Source organism: Astatotilapia calliptera, chromosome 3 (assembly GCF_964374335.1).
Source record: "Astatotilapia calliptera chromosome 3, fAstCal68.1, whole genome shotgun sequence".
In the NCBI taxonomy this organism is placed as follows: Eukaryota; Metazoa; Chordata; class Actinopteri; order Cichliformes; family Cichlidae; genus Astatotilapia; species Astatotilapia calliptera.
This window is the reverse complement of record NC_137424.1, coordinates 82,349,782-82,375,797: the sequence shown is the minus strand read 5'-3', so window position 1 is coordinate 82,375,797 and position 26,016 is coordinate 82,349,782. Positions and strand designations below refer to the sequence as shown.

At 46.9% G+C, this 26,016-nt stretch overlaps 1 protein-coding gene across 1 annotated transcript in view; it reads right to left on the bottom strand.

Annotated features, from left to right (window-relative positions):
- Positions 1–11,034: 11,034 nt before the first annotated feature.
- Positions 11,035–26,016, bottom strand: part of LOC145425983 (uncharacterized) — a 35,049-nt gene continuing 20,067 nt past the window's right edge. Inside the window, exons 7-9 of the mRNA XM_080299503.1 lie at positions 16,204–16,233; positions 16,078–16,119; positions 11,035–12,579 (exon numbers count right to left, since the gene is read on the bottom strand). Coding sequence (XP_080155629.1) covers positions 12,353–12,579; positions 16,078–16,119; positions 16,204–16,233 — 299 coding nt within the window. The 3' untranslated portion in view covers positions 11,035–12,352. The remainder of the gene's footprint in view (positions 12,580–16,077; positions 16,120–16,203; positions 16,234–26,016) is intronic.

Below are 26,016 nucleotides of genomic sequence, written 5' to 3'. Positions count from 1 at the left end.
GGTCACAAGGTTTTTGTGCATTTTTTGTTTTTGTGCATTTTTTGTTTTTGTGCATTTCTTCTGTGTCTGGGCACTCCTCTGGATACTCTTACACCAGAGAAGAGCTCCTTAACTGCAGGACTACAACGCCTGTGGATTTATTTCCAATATTTGTCGCATCTGCGGCAGATTTACTGCAGACTCTGATCAGGAAAGTGAGACGTCGAAAGAGAGGTAAGCGGGCCGGCGTACTCGTGCGTTTGAGGAGACGCGGACTGAGAACGGCCCTTCCTTTTCGGGGGCGGTCTGCCTCTCCCCACCGCAGGGAAAAGGGTAACACCACCTGGGTCTGGGTGCAGTTCCCCCCTCCAGGGGCAAGGGTACCTAGACCCGGTATGTAGAGTACGCTTGGGGAGTGTGATTGCGTATACAGCGTCTCTTTATATTTGTCTCCACGTCGGTTGAGTGTGAAGTGCGCATGAGGGTGGGAATGGATGTTTGTGTTTGTGTGTGCCTGTATGTTTGTATCTATATGTCAGGTTGGGTATCAGACGCCACCTCTCTGGGGACATCTCGGGCCCTCCAAGGTTTGGAGGCCTATCTCCACCCACCACCACTTCTCCTGCCGGTGGCGGACTCCCTCAGGTGTCGGTGCGTTGGTGGTTCTTTGTATCTGGGGGTGGGCGTCCGGGTACACACCGGCTCACTCCTTGGCGGCCGCTTATTGGGGCTCGCTCGGGCCATTTCGGAGGTGGGGTGCCCCCGGCCTCTCGGCCTGGGGCTCGGTCACTCAGGCACAGCTGGCTGCCAGCGGAGCTCACGGGCGCGTCACTGCAACTCCCCCTGGCTTCTGCTCCGCGGCTGCTGAGTGAGCCCTCATCTGGGACTCTCCTTAGCTCTTACTGGGACAGTGGCGCGGCTGCCCCTCTGTGGGTCTTCCTTGGTCTCTTGTGTTCTGGGGGCCTCTGGATGTCTGGAGTTTTGATCTCCTCCATACCCGCTTGATACCATAGAGGACAGGGCTGTGGCTCCCCCACACTCCCTAACAGATCATTACATGGAGAAACCTTTGGAATGCAAGCATGCTGATCCACACAGGTATGCACACAGGTGTACACATGGGTATTCACAGACGCGGACTACAGCTTTCTTGGCTGCTGCCTCAAAGCACACTGTGCGCTGTCTATCTTGCATGCTGAACAATATCGTCTATTATTTAGTAACTATTGATATTTATGACTAGGTAGTTTATTGTGATGGTGCTTTTTATTTTCTATTATTGTGTTGCTCTTTGTTGTTTGCTGTCTCCTCTGTTTGTTTTTGTTTTTTTCTCCATACAGGTGACCCAGGAGTTTGTTTTTTTTGTTGTTGTTTGTTTTTTTTTCTCTCTTCCCCCCCTTCTCACCGTCTCTTCTCCCCTTAGGTTTTCTTTCTTTCTCTCCCCCTCTTTCTCTCATTCTTTCCCCCTGTCCTATAAAAAAAAAAAAAAGAAAAAAAAAAAGAAAAGATGACAAAGGATGAACTGAAGCTCCGCCATCACGTGATGTCACATGCTGCTGTTTCTGATGTCACTTAAAAAAAAAAGAAAGAGAACTGCTCTTCCTGGGATCTTCCTTTCTAATGTACGCTCACTCGGGAATAAGACAGACAAACTGGCCCTGATGAGAAGCATGAACAGAGACTTTGCCTCCTCCTGTGTCTTATGTTTTACGGAGTCGTGGCTCAGTGAGGACATCCCGGACTGCGCGCTCAAGCTGGAGGGCTTTCATCTGCTGCGCGCGGACCGGCAGGCCGCTCTCTCCGGTAAGTCCAAAGGTGGAGGTCTCTGCTTCTACATCAATAGTGGCTGGTGCACAGATGTAACAGTGATTGCTCAGCACTGCTCTTCCTCTCTGGAATACCTTTTTATTCACTGCAAACCGTTTTATTCTCCGCGGGAGTTTGCTTCATTCATCCTGGCCGCTGTTTACATCCCGCCAGACGCGGATGCGCAAGCAGCTCAGTGCGCACTCGCAGAGCAGATTCTCCACATGGAGCGGACATACCCGGACTCTCTCATCATTGCTCTTGGGGACTTTAACAAAGCCAATCTGAGCCATGAGCTTCCGAAATATAAGCAGTATATTAAATGCCCGACCCGAGAGGAGAGGACATTAGACCACTGTTACAGCACGATCAGCGGGGCCTGTCGTGCGGTGCCCCGCGCTTCACTCGAACTTTCTGACCACGTCATGATCCACCTGATCCCCGCGTACAGACAGAGGCTGAAGCTCTCCAAACCTGTCGTGAGGACTAAAAAACTGTGGAGCAACGAGGCTGTGGAGGAGCTTCGCACGTGTTTGGAGACCACAGACTGGGACACAATGAAGGCTGCTTCTAACAGCTTGGACGAGTTTACGGACACTGTCACCTCCTATATCCACTTCTGTGAGGACAGCATCGTGCCATCACGCACCAGGGTGAGTTATAACAATGACAAACCCTGGTTTACTCCTAAACTCAAAAAGCTGTGGCTGGAAAAGAGAAAGGCGTTCAGAAGCGGAGACAGGGACTGCTACAGAGAGGCCAAGTACAGGTTCACTAAAGAAGTGGACATTGCTAAACATCAGCACTCTGAGAAGATGCAGCAGCAGATCTCAGAGAATGACTCGGCCTCTGTGTGGAAAGGTTTTAGGAATATCACAAACTACAAGCCTAAAACCCCCCACTCCACTGATGACTTGCTCTTGGCCAACACCCTTAACGACTTCTACTGCCGTTTTGACGAGCCATCAGGCAGCCTTCACACCTCCAACGGCCCCAACAATAGAGGCACTTTGGACACTCATTCCCCCACCTCTCCCCCCTCCATAGAGCCATCACCACCTTCAAACACTTCACCTACAACACCCCCCTCCTCACCCCACACAAAAGAGGATTTCACACCACCTCCTCCCACCACAACTCTTCATATTCATGAAGCAGATGTGAGGAAGCAGTTTAAGAGTCTGAATGCTCGAAAAGCTCCCGGCCCAGACGGTGTGTCTCCTGCCACCCTCAGACACTGTGCAAACGAGCTGGCCCCAGTGTTTTCTGGCATCTTCAACTCCTCACTGCAGGCATGTCATGTGCCTGCCTGCTTCAAGTCCTCCACCATAATCCCTGTCCCCAAGAAACCTAGGATCACTGGACTAAATGACTACAGACCCGTGGCTCTGACATCTGTGGTCATGAAGTCATTTGAGCGCCTAGTTCTCTCCTATCTCAGGACCCTCACGGCCCCCCTCCTGGACCCCCTGCAGTTTGCATATAGAGCCAACAGGTCTGTAGACGACGCCATCAACATGGCCCTACACTTCATCCTGCAGCATCTGGACTCCCCAGGAACCTACGCCAGGATCCTGTTTGTGGACTTCAGCTCTGCCTTCAACACCATCCTTCCAGACCATCTCCGAGGCAAGCTTTCCCAGATGAATGTGCCTGATCCCATCTGCCGGTGGATCACTGACTTCCTGACGGACAGGAAGCAGCATGTGAGGCTGGGAAAGAATGTCTCGGACTCCCGGACCATCAGCACCGGCTCCCCTCAGGGCTGTGTTCTTTCTCCTCTGCTCTTCTCCCTGTACACCAACTGCTGCACCTCCACCCACCAGTCTGTCAAGCTAATCAAGTTTGCAGATGACACCACCGTTATTGGGCTCATCTCGGACGGGGATGAGTCTGCCTACAGGAGGGAGGTTGAACGTCTGGTGTCCTGGTGCAGCCACAACAACCTGGTGCTGAATGCCCAGAAGACAGTGGAGATTATTGTGGACTTCAGGAAGCACACAGCCCCACTCCCCCCCATCATCCTGACTGACACCCCCATCACCTCTGTGGACTCATTCCGCTTCCTGGGTACCACCATCACCCAGGACCTGAAGTGGGAGCCCACCATCACCTCCGTCATCAAGAAAGCCCAGCAGAGGATGTACTTCCTGAGGCAGCTGAAGAAATTCAACCTGCCAACACGGACGATGATGCAATTCTACACTGCAATCATCGAGTCCATCCTCACCTCCTCCATCACCGTGTGGTACGCTGGAGCCACTATCAGGGACAAACAGAGACTGCAGCGTGTTGTGCGCTCTGCTGAGAAGGTGATTGGCTGCAGACTCCCATCTCTGCAGGACCTGTACACCTCCAGGACACTGGGGCGTGCAGCTCGGATCTCAGCTGACCCTTCTCACCCTGGACACAGTCTGTTTGACCTGCTCCCCTCAGGCAGGAGGCTCCGGTCCATTCGCACCAGAACCTCTCGCCACAAGAACAGTTTCTTCCCCTCTGCTGTTGGACACATGAACAATAACCGTATGACTGTTCCCACCACTAACACATGACCCTACGCTGTGTTCACTGCATCATTCCATGTTTGGCACTGATCACCACCTGCACTCATGTATATATCTTTCTACGTAGCACTCATAATTCTTATTCTCATGTATATATCTCATGTATATCTCATGCACATATCTTTCTACATAGCACTTTTAATTCTTATTCTTACTTTTATTTATTTTTTCATGTCTATTTAAGTGCTATTTATGACACTATGTTTGCACTGAAGCACCGCAGCAATTTCCTAATGTTGTAAACCTCAACATCTGGCAATAAACCCCATTCTGATTCTGATTCTGATTCTGATTCTGAAGATAAACTTTTAACATATTTTCAGGCGAGAAAGTAGCTGTGTAAACATCAAATATCTGCTCGGTTTATCAAGATATCGCATATTTGCAAAAGTGCTTCGACGTTTTCGGAGACGTCTGCTACCCACCAGCTTGACAGCTAGCCGGGAGCTCGAGGGTTACTGATGCGGCCGAGAACGGCACAACTCCCGGCACATCATTTTCAGATCACCGCGGACTTTCGCTGCTCGGGTTAAACGTAATATATAAGTCACTTAGACAACCTAAAAATGTTATTGTTGGGCCTTTTTCAGTGTTTTGTTTGTTCGTGAGTAAATCGGTTTGGCTGAGATTAAAGTTATTAGATTAGATTAGATAAAATAAAACTTTATTAATCCTCCGGGTGGGTTCCTCCTTGGTTTTTACACAGCTGACTAAACGTCAAACAGAAAACTGATTAAACAGAAGTATGAGACAGTTGAGAATTTACGCCAGTGTCCTGTTATACTTTAGATAGCAAGGATCAGACGGCTGAGTTTATTAAACTCCACCGAGACAGCGGTGACGCTAATCAGAAGGCTAGACCGTCCAATTTCACGGCCGTTTACTTCCGGCTACCCGATCTTCTGAGGACCCGCCCACGTAGACCGCGAAGGCCGGGTCCTCAGGAGGATGCAGCCCATGAATTTGGACACGACCATGGTGTAAATAACCCTGAATGCCTTTCCTTGCACCTTATTTTGGCACTCATTGCTGTTTTCTACTACCAACTTCCTGTCCGTGTGTAGAAGCCTTTATTTTGATGGGACGATTTCCTGTAAAACTGTTTTTGGTGCACTTTTCAGCAGCAGTCGCGGGAGTTTAGAAAAGTGATGGCTTAACGGAGCCTATGGTGATTTCTTTTGTCATTAGCAGCCCCCTTGATAGAGGCACAAGGTATGGTTATGATATAAATAAGGAGACGTTTAGATGTTTTTGTGACAGTCGCTACATTTGTTAAATGTTACGTTGAAACGAACTTCATGTTATAAGGTTTACGATTGTAAGAGTGTGGATTATTTTTGCTTACACGCTGTTTCTATGTATACATCCCCAGCTCTTATGGTGAGATTGATGGTTTACTGCCATTAAACCTTCAAAACGTCATCAGTAAAGTGTCATCCTTCATTCGGGGGGGGGGGGGGGGGGGGGGGGTTCGCTACATATGGGAATATGACAGTAAATACTAAATATTAAACATTATTGTGCAGCACATAAGATCAACAGAACACAGTGTGCTTTGAGGTAGGAGCCAAAAAGGGTGTAGTTTGTGGGTGTGATCACCCGTGTGTACACCTGTGAGCATGGACGCGCTTGTTTTTTTAAAAGGTTCCTTCATGTAATGATCTGCTAGAGGGTGTGGGGGGGCCACAGCCCCGTCCTCCAGGGCATGAAGCAGGTATGGAGGAGATCAAAACTCCAGACATCCAGAGGCCCTCAGAACACAAGAGACCAAGGAAGACCAACAGAGGGGCAGCCGCGCCACTGTCCCAGTAAGAGCTGAGGAGAGTCCCAGATGAGGGCTCACTCAGCAGCTGCGGAGCAGAAGCCAGGGGGAGTTGCAGTGACGCGCCCGTGAGCTCCGCCGGCAGCCAGCCGTGCCTGAGTGACCGAGCCCCAGGCCGAGAGGCCGGGGGCAGCCCACCTCAGAAGTGGACCGAGCGAGCCCCAGGCTCCAGGCTCCGATAAGCAGCCGCCAAGGAGTGAGCCGGTGTGTACCTGGACGCCCATCCCCAGACACAAAGAACCACCAACGCACCGATGTCTGAGGGAGTCCGCCACTGGCAGGGGAAGTGGTGGTGGGGGGAGATAGGCCTCCAAATCTTGGAGGGCCTGAGATGTCCTCAGAGAGGTGGCGTCTGATACCCAACCTGACATATAGACACAGACATACAGGCACACACAAACACAAACATCCATTCCCACCCTCATGCTCTCATATGCACTTACTCCACACTCAACCAACGTGGAGACAGACATAAAGAGACGCTGTACACACAATCACACTCCCCAAGCGTACTCTACGAACCGGGTCTAGGTACCCTTGCCCCTGGAGGGGGGAACTGCACCCAGACCCAGGTGGTGTTACCCTTTTTCCTGCGGCTGGGAGAGGCAGACCGCCCCGACTCCGCAGCAGCAGGGAGGCCCCACACTCCAGACCGCAGTCGGACGGCCAACTCCTCCTAGCCCCCCCGCTCCAGCAGGTCGCAGAGAACGGGGGTGAGAGAAGACTCCAAACCTCCCTCCACCCGCTCATTGTAGTGTTGATGCATGTGTGTTCTAAGGTGCAATTAAAACCCAGGAGGGTATGGAGCTACCTGCCAGAGAGCAGCAGGTAAGTGCATAGTCCCTCCTGTTAGCCCTCAATGTCTACGTGTCTTTAAAATTGAGAGGTGGGCAACGACGCCAGGGGTGAGGTGTACACCCTGATGGTCTTTTGGAGTGTGTGTAGCGTGCCCACCCCCAAGATCCTATATGTATGTGTAATGAGAGTGTGAGTAATGTGAATGTCTAAGTTGTGGGATAAATCATTCTCCTTAAACACATAAAACACAACAGTGTACACACTCTGAGGTATACAGTTTGAGGTATAAAGTGTACATTAAACACTCTGGAGTACAGAATTCATTTTTCTAATAAAGCACATTATACGTTATTTAACCTGAATAATGAGTTTGACCACAATAATAGAAATAATCTATTTTATGCACTTATCTTTTCCTACAGTGTAGCTATAAACCTCACTAAGAACAGGTAAACTGAAGGAGGCAAGTGCAGCAGAGTTCAATCACAGTAAGGTCAAAATCTGCACAGAGCCATGAGAACCATGACGATATTTCAGAGGAAGAGAACCTAGAACATGTATTAATGCAGTGGTTCCCAAACTTTTTTTGCTGGGCCCCCCCTTTGTTTTACAAGAAAAATGTTCCCCCCCACCACACGCACACAAACACATCCTCCAACCACACACGCCCATATTTTGCTCCATTGCGGTTTATTTCACACCTCAAACATTTAGTAAACAATTAAGCAAATACAAGTAATCTGCAATAAATTACAGGTAGTAAGAAAATAAACTACTAACTCTGTTACGCTGCGTCCGCACCTACACGGGTATTTTTGAAAACGCAGCTGTTTCGTCCATGTAAACACCGTTTCGAATCACCGAAAACTGAGATTTTTAAAACTCCTTTCTTGCGTGTACGTGTGGACGAGGAATACAGAGTTCGTCACGCAACGTCAAAGGTATGTGCCTTTATTCACGTCAGCTGTGCGCACGTTATTGTTTACATGAGATGAATTGCAGAATGGCAGATAGAATCAGAATCAGAAATCAGAAAGGGGGTTTATTGCCAAATGTTGAGCAGGTTTACAACATCAGGAAATTGCTGCGGTGCTTCAGTGCAAACATAGTGTCATAAGTTGCGCTTAAATAGACATGAAAAAATAAAAGTAAGAATAAGAATTAAAAGTGCTACGTAGAAAGATATATACATGAGATATATACATGAGAATAAGAATTAAGAGTGCTACGTAGAAAGATATATACATGAGTGCAGGTGGTGATCAGTGCCAAACATGGAATGATGCAGTGACAGCGTAGGGTCATGTGTTAGTGGTGGGAACAGTCATATGGTTATTGTTCATGTGTCCAACAGCAGAGGGGAAGAAACTGTTCTTATGGCGAGAGGTTCTGGTGCGAATGGACCGGAGCCTCCTGCCTGAGGGGAGCAGGTCAAACAGACTGTGTCCAGGGTGAGAAGGGTCAGCTGAGATCCGAGCTGCACGCCGCAATGTCCTGGAGGTGTACAGGTCCTGCAGAGATGGGAGTCTGCAGCCAATCACCTTCTCAGCAGAGCGCACAACACGCTGCAGTCTCTGCAGGCAAAATACTGTTAATCTGACTGTCTGCAGGTTTTACACGCAGTTACTGTCCCTCCATTTACAAAGGCAGAGGCGTCACAGTGTGATTATTTTACATGTAGTTATGTTTTTTCCTGTGTAATAATGTTCAACATTGCTGTCAATACATTTTTCAAAAAATGTCTCTCTGTGCAAAATGGGCTTAAAAACATAAACGGCTGTGGGATCCTGTTTGTGATTTGAACCGGGGGAACAAACTGTGGCAGGATCAGCCTGATGTTATTTGTATCCTGCTGTGACTTTACTGTATAAAGAGCAAACATCTCCAAAATGTCAGGAGTAGTTAGTCATTACAACAAGTGTTTGTGAACTACAAATCAAGAATGTGGGATCCTGTTTGTCCGTGATTTGGCAGGGGAAACCAATCCTGCAGGGAGACCTACCTCGGCACTTGTCCACCTAAAATGATGACAGAGGTCAGTAATTTGCACCAGAGGTACACGTCAACTGTGAGAGACAGAATGTGAAAAAAAAATCCATGAATCCACATGGTAGGATTTGTAAAGAATTTATTGGTAAATCAGGGTGGAAAATAAGTATTTGGTCAATAACAAAAATACAACTCAATACTTTGTAACATAACCTTTGTTGGCAATAACAGAGGTCAAACGTTTACTATAGGTCTTTACCAGGTTTGCACACACAGTAGCTGGTATTTTGGCCCATTCCTCCATGCAGATCTTCTCGAGAGCAGTGATGTTTTGGGGCTGTCGCCGAGCAACACGGACTTTCAACTCCCGCCACAGATTTTCTATGGGGTTGAGGTCTGGAGACTGGCTAGGCCACTCCAGGACTTTCAAATGCTTCTTACGGAGCCACTCCTTTGTTGCCCGGGCGGTGTGTTTTGGATCATTGTCATGTTGGAAGACCCAGCCTCGTTTCATCTTCAAAGTTCTCACTGATGGAAGGAGGTTTTGGCTCAAAATCTCACGATACATGGCCCCATTCATTCTGTCCTTAACACGGATCAGTCGTCCTGTCCCCTTGGCAGAAAAACAGCCCCATAGCATGATGTTTCCACCCCCATGCTTCACAGTAGGTATGGTGTTCTTGGGATGCAACTCGGTATTCTTCTTCCTCCAAACACGACGAGTTGAGTTTATACCAAAAAGTTCTACTTTGGTTTCATCTGACCACATGACATTCTCCCAATCCTCTGCTGTATCATCCATGTGCTCTCTGGCAAACTTCAGACGGGCCTGGACATGCACTGGCTTCAGCAGCGGAACACGTCTGGCACTGCGGGATTTGATTCTCTGCCGTTGTAGTGTGTTACTGATGGTGACCTTTGTTACTTTGGTCCCAGCTCTCTGCAGGTCATTCACCAGGTCCCCCCGTGTGGTTCTGGGATCTTTGCTCACCGTTCTCATGATCATTTTGACCCCACGGGATGAGATCTTGCGTGGAGCCCCAGATTGAGGGAGATTATCAGTGGTCTTGTATGTCTTCCATTTTCTGATGATTGCTCCCACAGTTGATTTTTTCACACCAAGCTGCTTGCCTATTGTAGATTCACTCTTCCCAGTCTGGTGCAGGTCTACAATACTTTTCCTGGTGTCCTTCGAAAGCTCTTTGGTCTTGGCCATGGCAGAGTTTGGAGTCTGACTGTTTGAGGCTGTGGACAGGTGTCTTTTATACAGATGATGAGTTCAAACAGGTGCCATTCATACAGGTAACGAGTGAGGGACAGAAAAGCTTCTTACAGAAGACGTTACAGGTCTGTGAGAGCCAGAGATTTTCCTTGTTTGAGGTGACCAAATACTTATTTTCCACCCTAATTTACGAATAAATTCTTTACAAATCCTACCATGTGAATTCATGGATTTTTTTTTCACATTCTGTCTCTCACAGTTGAAGTGTACCTCTGGTGCAAATTACTGACCTCTGTCATCATTTTAAGTGGGGGAACTTGCACCATCGGTGGCTGACTAAATACTTTTTTGCCCCACTGTATGACAGACATAAGACTGGGGAGACAGGAGAGGTAAGAGAGATGAAATAGAGACACACCTAAGAGGGCGAGGGAGGAAGAAACGGAGAGTGACGAGAGATGACGGGCTGCGGACACAGGGAATGAAACACAAGGAGGAGAACATGGGAACAGGAAAGGGACACAAGAAACACACAGAGAGGGACACAGTGGACAGACACACAAGTGGAATATAAATGAAGGAACTAAAACATGCTAAATGAACCTTAAATAATAATACATAACAGACACCAAAATACAAGAAAACACAAATGACCAGAATCACGACAGCTTCATCTAATATCTCTATGTTGTGTCTCACTCTGTGTCTGCTTTCTATTTCTGTTGTAGCTGAGACTTGTTTGAGTCTTGAGGGCCTGTTGACCTAATAAATACTTTGTTAGTTACAGGTAAATAAATACAACAGTATAAATGTTGAACTAATAACTGAAATAATCATGAATTACAATATGAAAGTTGTATTTATAAATCCTTTATTAACAAACAAAGCTCATTTCATGATCTGCATATGTATAAATGTTCATGTAAATACTTTATTAACTGAATGCCACCATGAATCATTAAGTTTCTGACTAACCAGATTGTGTTTGATGGTTAATCAGCTAAACATTTATATCCAACAAAGACAATGTGAAAATATATAAACCCAAAAGAGGAGGGAGCCCAAAAGTGTATGATCCACAACCTGAAATCATTTGTGAACAAATTTGAACACACATGAAACAATTTTACAAACACACACATCACAGCCTGAGTAAATATGAGTCATTTATGAGCTTTAACTTTTTTTGACTTTAACATCAGCGGTCCCCAACCTTTTCTGCGCCACGGACCGGTTTATGTCCAACAATATTTTCACAGACTGGCCTTTAAGGTGTCGCGGATAAATACAATAAAATAAAACCAGTACCGGTACCAAAAAAGGAGAAGATTTATGATCTGTGCACTAATTTAATTTAAATATCTCTGCAGATGCAACAGTCACAGGCAGAGCGCAGACTGTACGGCTCCACAAGGGTTAGGGATCCTAGCTGTTTCTTTTTTAAACAACCAGTACAAAAGTGATCTTGATTAAATGATCCATGGAAGGAAAGAAATGTACCAAAACTTTTATCACGATTATACTTTTGAACAAGTGGGCCCACAGGACAGGAAAGGATGAAGATGAACAGGTGGAGAGGAGCTGCAGGCTGAAAATCAGACATCACCACTCCAAAGTTCATCATCAGCCAAGAAACACACGAAGCAGGAAAAGAGACAAAAACTGATCCAGGATCAGCAGGTAGAAACATGCAGGCTACAAATCCAGACTGAGGAGGATGGTTCCTGGTGAGGAGTTTCATGTCCATCAGAGAGGAGACCCCGGGCAGACCCAGGGGGAGGAGGAGAGTCTAAAGAGCAAATTTACTGACAAACCTTCTTCTTCATGTTTGAAATATTGGAAACAGCTTTATATGAAGATGCAATCAACCTATCACAGCTCAGCTAATATCTGTTTAGATGAAGTTCTCCAGAGGCCTGGTAATAAACTAATCATTTGATTCAGGTGTGCTGACCCAGGCTGATATCTAAAACCTGCTGGACATCGTCCTGGCCCTTGAGGCTTGGCATTCCCCACCTCTGCTCTACAACTAGCTAAAAGCATCACAAAGGCCTCTGAGACATTTGATTGGTCCCACAGCTAGCAGAGGGTGGAGTCATTACAGCAGCTGAACACTCAGGAACATCAAAGCAAACACAGCTTCAAAGCTTCAACAGAAGCAGCCTCTGCAGCTCAAAAGCCATGCTCAGTGGTGACATCAGCAGTGACATCATCACCATCTTCATCCAGTCCCTGACCTCCCTCATCACGCTGGGTTATCTCCATGGAGACGGCTGGTTTGTTCAGTGTCTTCCTGCTGCAGCAGATGGTCAGCAGGAGACAAGTAGAGATGAAGTACGGACAGAAGACCACTAGATGGCAGAAGACTCTGAGCACAGACTCACAGGGAGGAGGAGAAGCTAGAAGAGGGCACAGAGGAGGACTCAGGCAGTGTTCTTGTACTCAAAGTACTGCATACAGTACACATATAGCTAACTTGTCTTTAACCACAATGAGCATGTTATTTACAGCTCTGACCTTTGACCCTCAGGTGTACATTTTTGTGGGTCAGATCTGATCCAAATTTGTGGGTGTTGGAGGTTAGACTGTCAGAACTCTGGTGAAATATTATTGATTATTTATTTATTGATTAATTATTTATAATTAGCCGGAGTACCTGGGGAGAACTCACGCGAACACAGGGAGAACATGCAATTCTACACAGAAAGACCCCAGCCTGATGGTCAGTGTTGGGAAGGTTACCACTACAGATTACAGAATACATGCTCCAAAATGTATTTTGTAACGCATTCTGAATACTTAATATATTATCATGTTTTTTACAACTACATGAATGTTGTTAAGAAATATACTCTAAACACTTCTTCAGCAAAGACTCAGAGAAGAGAAACGCACAGAACTTCTTGCTAGCAAGGGCAGCCTCCAGCACTGAGACTCGCCCTGAGAAACTGCCCCGGTCTTTATTTATACTTCAGTGGGTGCTTGTGTGTGTGTGTGTGTGTGTGTGTGTGTGTGTGTGTGTGTGTGTGTGTGGGATCAGACAAAACTGACATAGCTACGTTAATCCTACCGTAAAACAATAAAACAAGGTACGACCTCTTCCCATGCTCCCAGGATGTACATGTGCATTCCTGGAATGTTACAGACCTCCTAGGATGAGACATTCTTTCAATATGCCACCAACTATACTATACTATAGTATATATACTATAGTATAGTATAGTATATATACTATAGTATATATACTATACTATACTATAGTATATATACTATAGTATAGTATAGTATATATACTATAGTATATATACTATAGTATATATACTATAGTATAGTATAGTATATATACTATACTATAGTATATATACTATACCATACTTCTAAACACAAATGATTACATGCAGTAATCTACCATATGCAAACTTATATCATTAAAAGATTATACTGACTACTAAGTACAATTTTCCTATTGACAAATGTCCTATTGCTGTGTGATTTATTACTATTACTGAAGGCTACTCGCCATACCAACACCAACTAGATGTTTAAATCTTAATATAAATGAGTAACAGTAGGTGGACATTAGGTAAGGCTGCACTTTTTGCAGCGACCTCGTGTAGAAAACTATTCAGCGCGTATATAAAACAGGTCCGCGGCTCCGAACTGTAGTAAAGGGACTGTTAGATATTTCAGTATTATGGGAGCATGTACTGGGTATTCTTTTGATGATATTATACAAAGGACCCTGTTTCTGCAATGCCCTTTGTTTGAACCTCATCTCCTCTTGCTGTGTCAACTGAAGATTTTATGGTGTGAAACTAGATACTAAGGTTGGAAGGAAAACACCAACAAATCACTCTTTTACTTGTCACTCCCTTGCAGAGGATGTTTATGTAAAGACCATCTGGATTGTGTGAGAACTCAGGATGTAGCAGATCTCTGTATAAGATTTATAGGCCTTGAGAGTGCATCTTACTGCAATTGTAGAACAAAGGATTCTAACTGTCTAGCGTTTAACGGACCTGTCAAAGGTATGTTGAGATACGATTGTAGAAGGCCCCTTTCAGAGCGGGGGGGACCTTCCTTATATGGTTCTAACTTGAAACTTGTTGACACACGAACCCTTCTGCCTATAAATACCCTGCACAAAGGAATAAAACTTTGAGTTGATTTTGGGAAAGCAACCCGGACGGTCTCTGTGTCGTTTTGTTCTCCCAGCTGCTCCCGACGTCGTAACTAACCCCCTGACGGCATATCTGAGTGTTACTTGAGAATATATTGCTGAGTGTTATTTAAGAATAATTTTGAATCTTATAGGGTAAAGACGTAGACGCCCACGTCTCAGAGAAACCCGATCCACGGACCAGACCCGGGACGGAGTTTCTTTCAGGGACCTCTGGCTAATACGTCCGGTTCGTGTTGGGCTTGTAGCTGAAAAATAGCTTTACTTTGTTGTCTGGGTCAAGTTTGCTAGCGAGAGACAGAGAGAGGCGTTGAAAGGCTGCTCCAATTGAACTTATTGTTTCAGAGGAAACACGAACACGGCGTACAGTCGAGTCTTAATAGCTTACTTACAGCTGGGTTCTTCAGGCACTCTGTTTGGCTGCTGTGGTTATTATTATATTTACATGCTTCCAGCTCCCGTTTCTGCTCGGCGACAGCTCGTACTTTTCTACTCTCCTTTTTCTCCCTCCCTCGCTCACAGACACATCACAGGTACAGCAGTCCATCCTCCCTGCAGCACGGACTACACTGCCCATCAGGCTACATGCTTTAGAGCTATGTCTGTAACACTCTGCCTATTGCCTTCATATTAAATCAGTTTTTGAACAATAATTTTTAAAAATATTTCTTTACACCATTACAAGTAGAAGTGACATGGGCCGTGAGATTGAGACACAGCATTAGAGCCTCTTAATGCATGTTTGTTTGGGTTTCCACCGGCATGGAATTACCAAAATATAGAGGGCTTAGCCTAACATATGAAACAGGAAAAGACCGCCGTGTAATTAATTTATTTCAACAAAGTAACTGTATTCTGAATACCACCTTGCTAAACAGTAACTGCAACGGAATACAGTTACTCATATTTTGTATTTTAAATACATAACGGTGGTACATGTATTCTGTTACTCCCCAACACTGCTGATGGTGGAATTGCATGTCCTCCCCGTGTTAGCATGGGTTCTCCCCAGGTACTCTGGCTTCCTCCCACAATCCAAAGATGTGCAGTTAGTGGGGATAGGTTAATTGAAAAATTTAAATTGCCCAAAGGTGAATGTAAGTGCGAATGGTTATCTGTCTGACAGCTGGGATAGGCTCCAGCGCCCCCTTGACCCTGAAAAAGATAAGCAGAAGTGACTGGATTGATGGATTATTTATAATTATTACTGAAGAGGCTCAGACTCAGTTTGTGACTCACAGAAGGATTTTTGGCCAAACACATTTATGGCAGAGTTAACCCTAACCCTGTTTATAAGGGTTTTACTTTGAGGACAACAATATTTAAATGAGTCACACGATGTGAACTACAAACTCTGCGACACACAATTTAATCTAACAGCAAAAAACAAATCCTGTCTTCTGCCCTTCCACTGAGCCTGGTTCTGCTCGAGGTTTCTTCCTGGTAAAAGGGAGTTTTTTCTTTCCACTGTTGCCAAAGTGCTGCTCATAGGGGGTCATATGATTGTTGTTAATATATTGTGAAATGGAAAATCAAGTCATGATAAATATTTCCACCTGAGCAGCTCCATCAGCCCAGGAGCTCCTGTTAGCTCTTTGAATGCAAACAGAACAAACACCTGGAGAAGGTCCATGCCTAATGGAGTGCTCCCAGGAACACTTTAGCTTAATTCCTTCATTCATACTTTACTTCTTGTTTGTCTTTACCTTCAACTCACCTGCAAAAACTGTCAGAGCAGACAGCAGCAGCACACACACACCTGTAACAGGACAGAGGTCACTGAGGGTCACCAAAAGGTCAGAGGTCATGATGAGGACAGACAGGTGTAGGAAGATCAGCTCACCTGCAGCAGTCAGCAGAAACAGGCCTGAAACTGAAGAACACACTGATCAGAGGTCAAATGGTCACATGACCAAAGAGAAGCATTCAGACTGCAGTGATTGGTTACTGTTCCCACACATCAATAACCCACAGCGCCCTCCAGTGGTGGAAACGCAGATAATATCTTGATGCATGCTCAATCATCCAGGTAAGTAAATCTCCAAAAGTTGATTCTGTTCATCTGGACGTAGCGTTTTGTGGGAGAAACGTTTCATCACTCATTCAAGTGACTTCTTCAGTCTCAGCTGACTGCAGGTTTCAATCTTATAAACAGTACATTTGTATAATGACTGAAACCAGCCCACTGAAGGAACAATGGGCTGGGAGGTCAGTTTATCGTCATTAATATGCGAATTCTCATGGCCAATGTGTAAAAGCGACTGACCAAAGCCCATTGATCAAAAATCATTGAACGTGCGAATGCACCTAAAGAAACCTCCAGTGATCCAGGACAGAAGTGTAATGACAGTTGCTAGTGAGGAAGCTACCCATAGGGGGCACTCAGGAATCAATAAGACAATAGAAGGAGAGAGTGAGTGCAAGAGAAAATAAACAGCTAAAGCTAGCACAATGTGCCATTCATGATGTTTTATTCATAGAGGAATAAGATGACGTACAAGAAGGGCGACCACTGCCTAAGCACAAACCCGTAATAATCCCATACGTGTCAGTAGTAGTACTTAGTAGTGATGGACCGATCCAATATTATGTATTAGTATAGGTCCGATGCTCACCTGAATTACTGGATTAGATATCAGAGAGAAATAAAAAATGTAATCCAATCCATTAAGTATCACAAAAGCAACTCACAAGACTTGCGACATAGCGTAACCCAGCTCAAGACCTTAACACGTCGGAGCAGTATGCATCACATGAAAGAGTGGCTGTGGCATGCGAGACCTGTCGGTGGTCTGGTAGAGCATTTGGAGATTCACTACCTGCTTCCAAGCTGGCATTTCATCTCTGAGAAAGCTATCCCAGAGACGTAAAGCAAGTGTGAAAGTTTGTAAAGTATTTCAGAATCAGAATACTTTATTGATCCCTGGGGGAAATTATTTTTTGTTACAGTGCTCCATTTTAAACCAACATTAAGACAAGACAGACAATACGCTAACTAAGAATAGTACAATATATACATATATATACATACATACATACATAAGTCACTCATAAATAAATAGTTGGAAAAGAAACATGTGTAGCTGTAGCAGCAAACAGTGTGTTAAGTGGATGCGTTGTACAGGGAGCCACAGGCAGGAAAGATTTCCTGTGTCGTTCAGTGGTGCATCATGGGTAATCTCAGTCTCTCACTGAACGAGCTCCTGTGACTGACCAGCATGTCATGGAGTGGGTGGGAGGTGTTATCCAACATTGTCTTTATCTTGGACAGCATCCGCCTCTCCGACACCACCTTGAGGGAGTCCAGCTCCATCCCCACAACATTGCTGGCCTTACAGATCAGTTTATTAAGTCTGTTGGCATCTGCGACCCTCAGCCTGCTCCCCCAGCATGCAACAGCATAGAGGATCGCACTGGCCACAACAGACTCATAGAAAATCCTCAGCATTTTCTGGCAGATGTTGAAGGACCTCAGTCGCCTCAAAAAATAGAGACGACTCTGGCCCTTCCTGTAAAGTGCTGTGGTGTTTTTAGCCCAGTCCAGTTTATTGTCAATGTGTACTCCAAGGTATTTATAGTCCTCCACAATGTCAACACTGACCCCCTGGATTGAAACAGGGGTCAAGTGTTTCCTGGTCTTCCTGAAGTCCACGATCAGTTCCTTGGTCTTTGCCACGTTGAGCTGCAGATGATTCTGCTCACACCACGTGACAAAGGAGTCGACCACAGCCCGGTACTCTGTCTCATCATCCCTGCTGATGCATCCAACCACCGCAGAGTCATCAGAAAACTTCTGAAGATGGCGGTCTCTGTGCAGTGGCTGAAGTCTGTGGTGTAGAGGGTGAAGAGGAAGGGGGAGAGGACAGTCCCCTGTGGTGCCCCTGTGTTGCTAATCACCTTGTCAGACACACACTGTGGGAGACGTACATATTGTGGTCTTCCTGTCAGGTAATCAACAATCCAGGACACCAGAGAAGCATCCACCTGCATCGCTGCTAACTTATCACCCAGGAGGGTCGGCCTGATGGTGTTGAAAGCACTGGAAAAGTCAAAAAACATGACCCTCACAGTGCTCGCCGGCTGGTCCAGATGGGTGTAGACACGATTAAGCAGGTAGATGATGGCGTCCTCAGTTCCGAGATGAGGCTGATAAGCGAACTGAAGGGGATCCAGATGTGGTCTTACTATGGGTCGCAGCTGGTCCAGGATGAGCCTTTCCAGGGTCTTCATGATGTGGGAGGTCAGTGCCACGGGCCTGTAATCCTGGGGGCCACTGGGACGGGGCGTCTTTGGTACAGGGACGAGGCATGATGTCTTCCACATCACCGGGACCCTCTGCAGACTCAGACTCAGCATAAACAGTTTATGAAAGACTCCACACAGCTGGGGGGCACAGGTCTTGAGGACAAGGGGACTCACTCCGTCTGGTCCAGCAGACTTGCCTGAGTGAAGTCTCCTCATTTGCATCTCAACCTGGTATTGAGTGAAGGTGATGGGTGGGGGAGGGGTGTCAGGAATCTCACAGGAGGCAACATGTGAAGAGAGAGGCTGGCACAGTGGTGTGGCTCTGGATTCCAGGCTGACTGCAGGTGAGGTTGTGGGGGTGGGAGCAGACACTGTGGTGTCGAATCTATTGAAAAACAGATTCAACTCGTCGGCTCTATTCTCACCTCCCTCAGCTCCCCTGCTGTTGGTTGGCCTGAATCCAGTGATGGTCTTCATGCCCCTCCACACCTCTCTCATGCTGTTCTGCTGGAGTTTCCACTCCAGCTTCCTCCTGTAATTGTCCTTAGCCTCTCTGATCTTGTCCTTTAGTAACACCTGGACCTTCCTCACCTCCTCTTTGTTGCCCCCTCTGAAAGCCCTCTTCTTGTTGTTGAGGAGGGCTTTGATGTCCTTAGTCACCCACGGCTTGTTATTTGGGTAACAATGAACAGTCTGAGCTGGAACAATCAGAATCAGAATCAGAATCAGAATCAGAATCAGAATGGGGTTTATTGCCAGATGTTGAGGTTTACAACATTAGGAAATTGCTGCGGTGCTTCAGTGCAAACATAGTGTCATAAATAGCACTTAAATAGACATGAAAAAAAAATAAAAGTAAGAATAAGAATTAAAAGTGCTATGTAGAAAGATATATACATGAGTGCAGGTGGTGATCAGTGCCAAACATGGAATGATGCAGTGAACACAGCGTAGGGTCATGTGTTAGTGGTGGGGACAGTCATACGGTTATTGTTCATGTGTCCAACAGCAGAGGGGAAGAAACTGTTCTTATGGCGAGAGGTTCTGGTGCGAATGGACCGGAGCCTCCTGCCTGAGGGGAGCAGGTCAAACAGACTGTGTCCAGGGTGAGAAGGGTCAGCTGAGATCCGGGCTGCACGCCGCAATGTCCTGGAGGTGTACAGGTCCTGCAGAGATGGGAGTCTGCAGCCAATCACCTTCTCAGCAGAGCGCACAACACGCTGCAGTCTCTGTTTGTCCCTGATAGTGGCTCCAGCGTACCACACGGTGATGGAGGAGGTGAGGATGGACTCGATGATTGCAGTGTAGAATTGCATCATCGTCCGTGTTGGCAGGTTGAATTTCTTCAGCTGCCTCAGGAAGTACATCCTCTGCTGGGCTTTCTTGATGACGGAGGTGATGGTGGGCTCCCACTTCAGGTCCTGGGTGATGGTGGTACCCAGGAAGCGGAATGAGTCCACAGAGGTGATGGGGGTGTCAGTCAGGATGATGGGGGGGAGTGGGGCTGTGTGCTTCCTGAAGTCCACAATAATCTCCACTGTCTTCTGGGCATTCAGCACCAGGTTGTTGTGGCTGCACCAGGACACCAGGCGTTCAACCTCCCTCCTGTAGGCAGACTCATCCCCGTCCGAGATGAGCCCAATAACGGTGGTGTCATCTGCAAACTTGATTAGCTTGACAGACTGGTGGGTGGAGGTGCAGCAGTTGGTGTACAGGGAGAAGAGCAGAGGAGAAAGAACACAGCCCTGAGGGGAGCCGGTGCTGATGGTCCGGGAGTCCGAGACATTCTTTCCCAGCCTCACATGCTGCTTCCTGTCCGTCAGGAAGTCAGTGATCCACCGGCAGATGGGATCAGGCACATTCATCTGGGAAAGCTTGCCTCGGAGATGGTCTGGAAGGATGGTGTTGAAGGCAGAGCTGAAGTCCACAAACAGGATCCTGGCGTAGGTTCCTGGGGAGTCCAGATGCTTCAGGATGAAGTGTAGGGCCATGTTGATGGCGTCGTCTACAGACCTGTTGGCTCTGTATGCAAACTGCAGGGGGTCCAGGAGGGGGGCCGTGAGGGTCTTGAGATATTTTTTAGTATTTAGTATTTTTTTAGTATTTATTTATTTATTGTCATTGTCAAGAACAATGAAATTGCGTTTGGGGCTTCCATACAACCCAAAAAAAAGAAGAAAATAATAAATACCCCTTAAAACCCAAGTGTACATATTTAACCCAGTGTGACTCCAATGCAATAAGACAATCCTTAGCAATAATGTTCGTAGAAATTCAGACAAAGACCTGAGAAACATGACAAAATACAACAATGCAACCCATTCAATATTATTGTACTGTGAGATATGATATCAGATATGATAGTTATCTATTTAAGAAAGAGGGGGGGCAGGAGGGGGAAGAGAATAAAGATATGATGCACCAATGCAGACCAGTTCATTGCTATTAAGAAGTTGGATATGGTTATTGTCCGTGAGAGGGGGGCAGAGAGTTCAGGAGCCTCACAGCCTGTGGATACAGGCTGTTGGCCAGTCTGGATGTTCTGGCCTGTATAGACCTGTACCTTCTCCCTGAGGGCAGCAGATGGAAAAGGTGGCGCGCAGGGTGATGTTGGTCCCGCAGGATACTGTGCACCCTCCTCAGACAGCGAGTGGGGAAGATATTACTGATCTCTGGCAGACTTGTTCCAATAATTCTGCCAGCTTCTTTCACCACCCGCTGGAGTGCTTGCTGATCGGCCTTGGTGCAGCTGGGGAACCACACTAGAACAGCTGGGGAACCACACTAGAACAGCTGGGGAACCACACTAGATAGGAGAGAACCAGGCGCTCAAATGACTTCATGACCACAGATGTCAGAGCCACGGGTCTGTAGTCATTTAGTCCAGTGATCCTAGGTTTCTTGGGGACAGGGATTATGGTAGAGGACTTGAAGCAGGCAGGCACATGACATGCCTGCAGTGAGGAGTTGAAGATGCCAGAAAACACTGGGGCCAGCTCGTTTGCACAGTGTCTGAGGGTGGCAGGAGACACACCGTCTGGGCCGGGAGCTTTTCGAGCATTCAGACTCTTAAACTGCTTCCTCACATCTGCTTCATGAATATGAAGAGTTGTGGTGGGAGGAGGTGGTGTGAAATCCTCTTTTGTGTGGGGTGAGGAGGCGGGTGTTGCAGGTAAACAGTTTGAAGGTGGTGATGGCTCTATGGAGGGGGGAGAGGTGGGGGAATGAGTGTCCAAAGTGCCTCTATTGTTGGGGCCGTTGGAGGTGTGAAGGCTGCCTGATGGCTCGTCAAAACGGCAGTAGAAGTCGTTAAGGGTGTTGGCTAAGAGCAAGTCATCAGTGGAGTGGGGGGTTTTAGGCTTGTAGTTTGTGATATTCCTAAAACCTTTCCACACAGAGGCCGAGTCATTCTCTGAGATCTGCTGCTGCATCTTCTCAGAGTGCTGATGTTTAGCAATGTCCACTTCTTTAGTGAACCTGTACTTGGCCTCTCTGTAGCAGTCCCTGTCTCCGCTTCTGAACGCCTTTCTCTTTTCCAGCCACAGCTTTTTGAGTTTAGGAGTAAACCAGGGTTTGTCATTGTTATAACTCACCCTGGTGCGTGATGGCACAATGCTGTCCTCACAGAAGTGGATATAGGAGGTGACAGTGTCTGTAAACTCATCCAAGCTGTTAGAAGCAGCCTTCATTGTGTCCCAGTCTGTGGTCTCCAAACACGTGCGAAGCTCCTCCACAGCCTCGTTGCTCCACAGTTTTTTAGTCCTCACGACAGGTTTGGAGAGCTTCAGCCTCTGTCTGTACGCGGGGATCAGGTGGATCATGACGTGATCAGAAAGTCCGAGTGAAGCGCGCGGCACCGCGCGATAGGCCCGGCTGATCGTGCTGTAGCAGTGGTCTAATGTCCTCTCCTCTCTGGTCGGGCATTTAATATACTGCTTGTATTTCGGAAGCTCATGGCTCAGATTGGCTTTGTTAAAGTCCCCAAGAGCAATGATGAGAGAGTCCGGGAATGTCCGCTCCATGTGCAGTGTCTGCTCCGCGAGTGCGCACTGAGCTGCCTGCGCATCCGCGTCTGGCGGGATGTAAACAGCGGCCAGGATGAATGAAGCAAACTCCCGCGGAGAATAAAACGGTTTGCAATCAATAAAAATGTATTCCAGAGAGGGAGAGCAGTGCTGAGCAATCACTGTTACATCTGTGCACCAGCCACTATTGATGTAGAAGCAGACACCTCCACCTTTGGTTTTACCGGAGAGAGCGGCCTGCCGGTCCGCGTGCAGCAGATGAAAGCCCTCCAGCTTGAGCGTGCAGTCCGGGATGTCCTCACTGAGCCACGACTCCGTAAAACATAAGACACAGGAGGAGGCAAAGTCTCTGTTCATGCTTCTCATCAGGGCCAGTTCGTCTATCTTATTCCCGAGTGAGCGTACATTGGAAAGGAAGATCCCCGGAAGGGCCGTTCTCAGTCCGCGTCTCCTCAAACGCACGAGTACGCCGGCCCGCTTACCTCTCTTTCGACGTCTCACTTTCCTGATCAGAGTCTGCAGTAAATCTGCCGCAGATGCGACAAATATTGGAAATAAATCCACAGGCGTTGTAGTCCTGTAGTTAAGGAGCTCTTCTCTGGTGTAAGAGTATCCAGAGGAGTGCCCAGACACAGAAGAAATGCACAAAAACAAAACAAAAGTAGCGCACTGAAGCACCAGGGCATCCATACGCGGCGCCATCTTGGTTAAGGATGGAGTCGGTGCAGAAAGTTATGTAGCCTGTGATACACTCAGTAAGCCCATTGATGTCCTCGGCGTGAGGCTCACAGAGTGTTTCCCAGTCGGTCACCTCGAAACAGCCCTGTAGTTCTGCTAAGGCCTCCTCTGACCACCTCCTAACAGTCCTGGTGGTCACAGGTTCCCTCCTCACAATTGGCACATAGCGGGGGGTGAGGTGAATCAGGTTATGATCTGACCTACCAAGTGGGGGAAGGGAGGAGGAGCTGTATGCATCCTTGACGTTAGCATACAGTAGGTCTAAAATTTTCTCTCCCCAAAGGGTCCGATGGTGCGATATGGCAGCCTTGCCTCTGTCCCAGGGCATGCAATCAATTGTTATTTAAACCAACTGTTAAATGTATATTTCTGTACATTTACGTATTATGATTCATATTTCCACATTCAGTGACCTTGTTTATAGGTAATTTCATTGTTTGATCACGTAAAAATGTTCCTAATTTAATGTCTAAAAGCACTTGGAAAAGGCAGAATCCCATGTCAAATTAGCTCAACAAACTCTTTTCATTACTGACAATAACCGTATTTTTATGGGACAGTTATTTTGTGTTATTTTACGGTCACATTTTGGCGCCCCAGCTGCCGGAATATTACCGTTGTTTTAGGATGTGTTTTTTAACAGTGTAGTTGTAAACAGCATGATAATATATTAAGTAATCCAAAGTATTCAGAATGCGTTACTCTCATTGAGTAACGTAATGGAATACGTTACAGAATACATTTTGGGGCATGTATTCTGTAATCTGCAATGGAATACATTTTAAAAGTAACCTTCCCAACACTGATGATATCGGTATCAGTATTGGACATAAAAAAGTGGTATCGTGCCATCTCTAGTATTTAGAAGCCAAAAACTGGTCCACCCAAAGGATCGGGTCCCCCGACACAAACAGAGTAATATAGTGTACGCTGTTAAGTGCAGGAGGATTGCCAGGATTTATACATTGTCTTTATCCTGTTTTCCTTCTCTCACCCCAACCAATCGCAGCAGATGGCCCCGCCCCTCCCTGAGCCTGGTTCTGCTGAAGGTTTCTTCCTGTTAAAAGGGAGTTTTTCATTCCCACTGTCGCCAAAGTGCTTGCTCATAGGGGGTCATCACTGACCATCACTGGATTCAGGCCAACCAACAGCAGGGGAGCTGAGGGAGGTGAGAATAGAGCCGACGAGTTGAATCTGTTTTTCAATAGATTCGACACCACAGTGTCTGCTCCCACCCCCACAACCTCACCTGCAGTCAGCCTGGAATCCAGAGCCACACCACTGTGCCAGCCTCTCTCTTCACATGTTGCCTCCTGTGAGATTCCTGATACCCCTCCCCCACCCATCACCTTCACTCAATACCAGGTTGAGATGCAAATGAGGAGACTTCACTCAGGCAAGTCTGCTGGACCAGACGGAGTGAGTCCCCTTGTCCTCAAGGCCTGTGCCCCCCAGCTGTGTGGAGTCTTTCATAAACTGTTTATGCTGAGTCTGAGTCTGCAGAGGGTCCCGGTGATGTGGAAGACATCATGCCTCGTCCCTGTACCAAAGACGCCTCGTCCCAGTGGCCCCCAGGATTACAGGCCCGTGGCACTGACCTCCCACATCATGAAGACCCTGGAAAGGCTCATCCTGGACCAGCTGCGACCCATAGTAAGACCACATCTGGATCCCCTTCAGTTCGCTTATCAGCCTCGTCTCGGAACTGAGGACGCCATCATCTACCTGCTCAATCGTGTCTACACCCATCTGGACCAGCCGGCGAGCACTGTGAGGGTCATGTTTTTTGACTTTTCCAGTGCTTTCAACACCATCAGGCCGACCCTCCTGGGTGATAAGTTAGCAGCGATGCAGGTGGATGCTTCTCTGGTGTCCTGGATTGTTGATTACCTGACAGGAAGACCACAATATGTACGTCTCCCACAGTGTGTGTCTGACAAGGTGATCAGCAACACAGGGGCACCACAGGGGACTGTCCTCTCCCCCTTCCTCTTCACCCTCTACACCACAGACTTCAGCCACTGCACAGAGACCTGCCATCTTCAGAAGTTTTCTGATGACTCTGCGGTGGTTGGATGCATCAGCAGGGATGATGAGACAGAGTACCGGGCTGTGGTCGACTCCTTTGTCACGTGGTGTGAGCAGAATCATCTGCAGCTCAACGTGGCAAAGACCAAGGAACTGATCGTGGACTTCAGGAAGACCAGGAAACACTTGACCCCTGTTTCAATCCAGGGGGTCAGTGTTGACATTGTGGAGGACTATAAATACCTTGGAGTACACATTGACAATAAACTGGACTGGGCTAAAAACACCACAGCACTTTACAGGAAGGGCCAGAGTCGTCTCTATTTTTTGAGGCGACTGAGGTCCTTCAACATCTGCCAGAAAATGCTGAGGATTTTCTATGAGTCTGTGGTGGCCAGTGTGTAACCCAACTTATGAATTATTATTAAGAATGACCGAACTCCCACTAGCCAGTATCAGAAGATCTATGATCGGCAGGAGCCCAAGGTATAAACACCAATAAGGAGAGACCACACCACAATAGACTGTTCACAAATTTGTTATATTTGACACACAGCAGCTGCAACAATGTAATGAAAAACAATAAAATAAAATACAAAATATTTCCCCCAAAATAACAA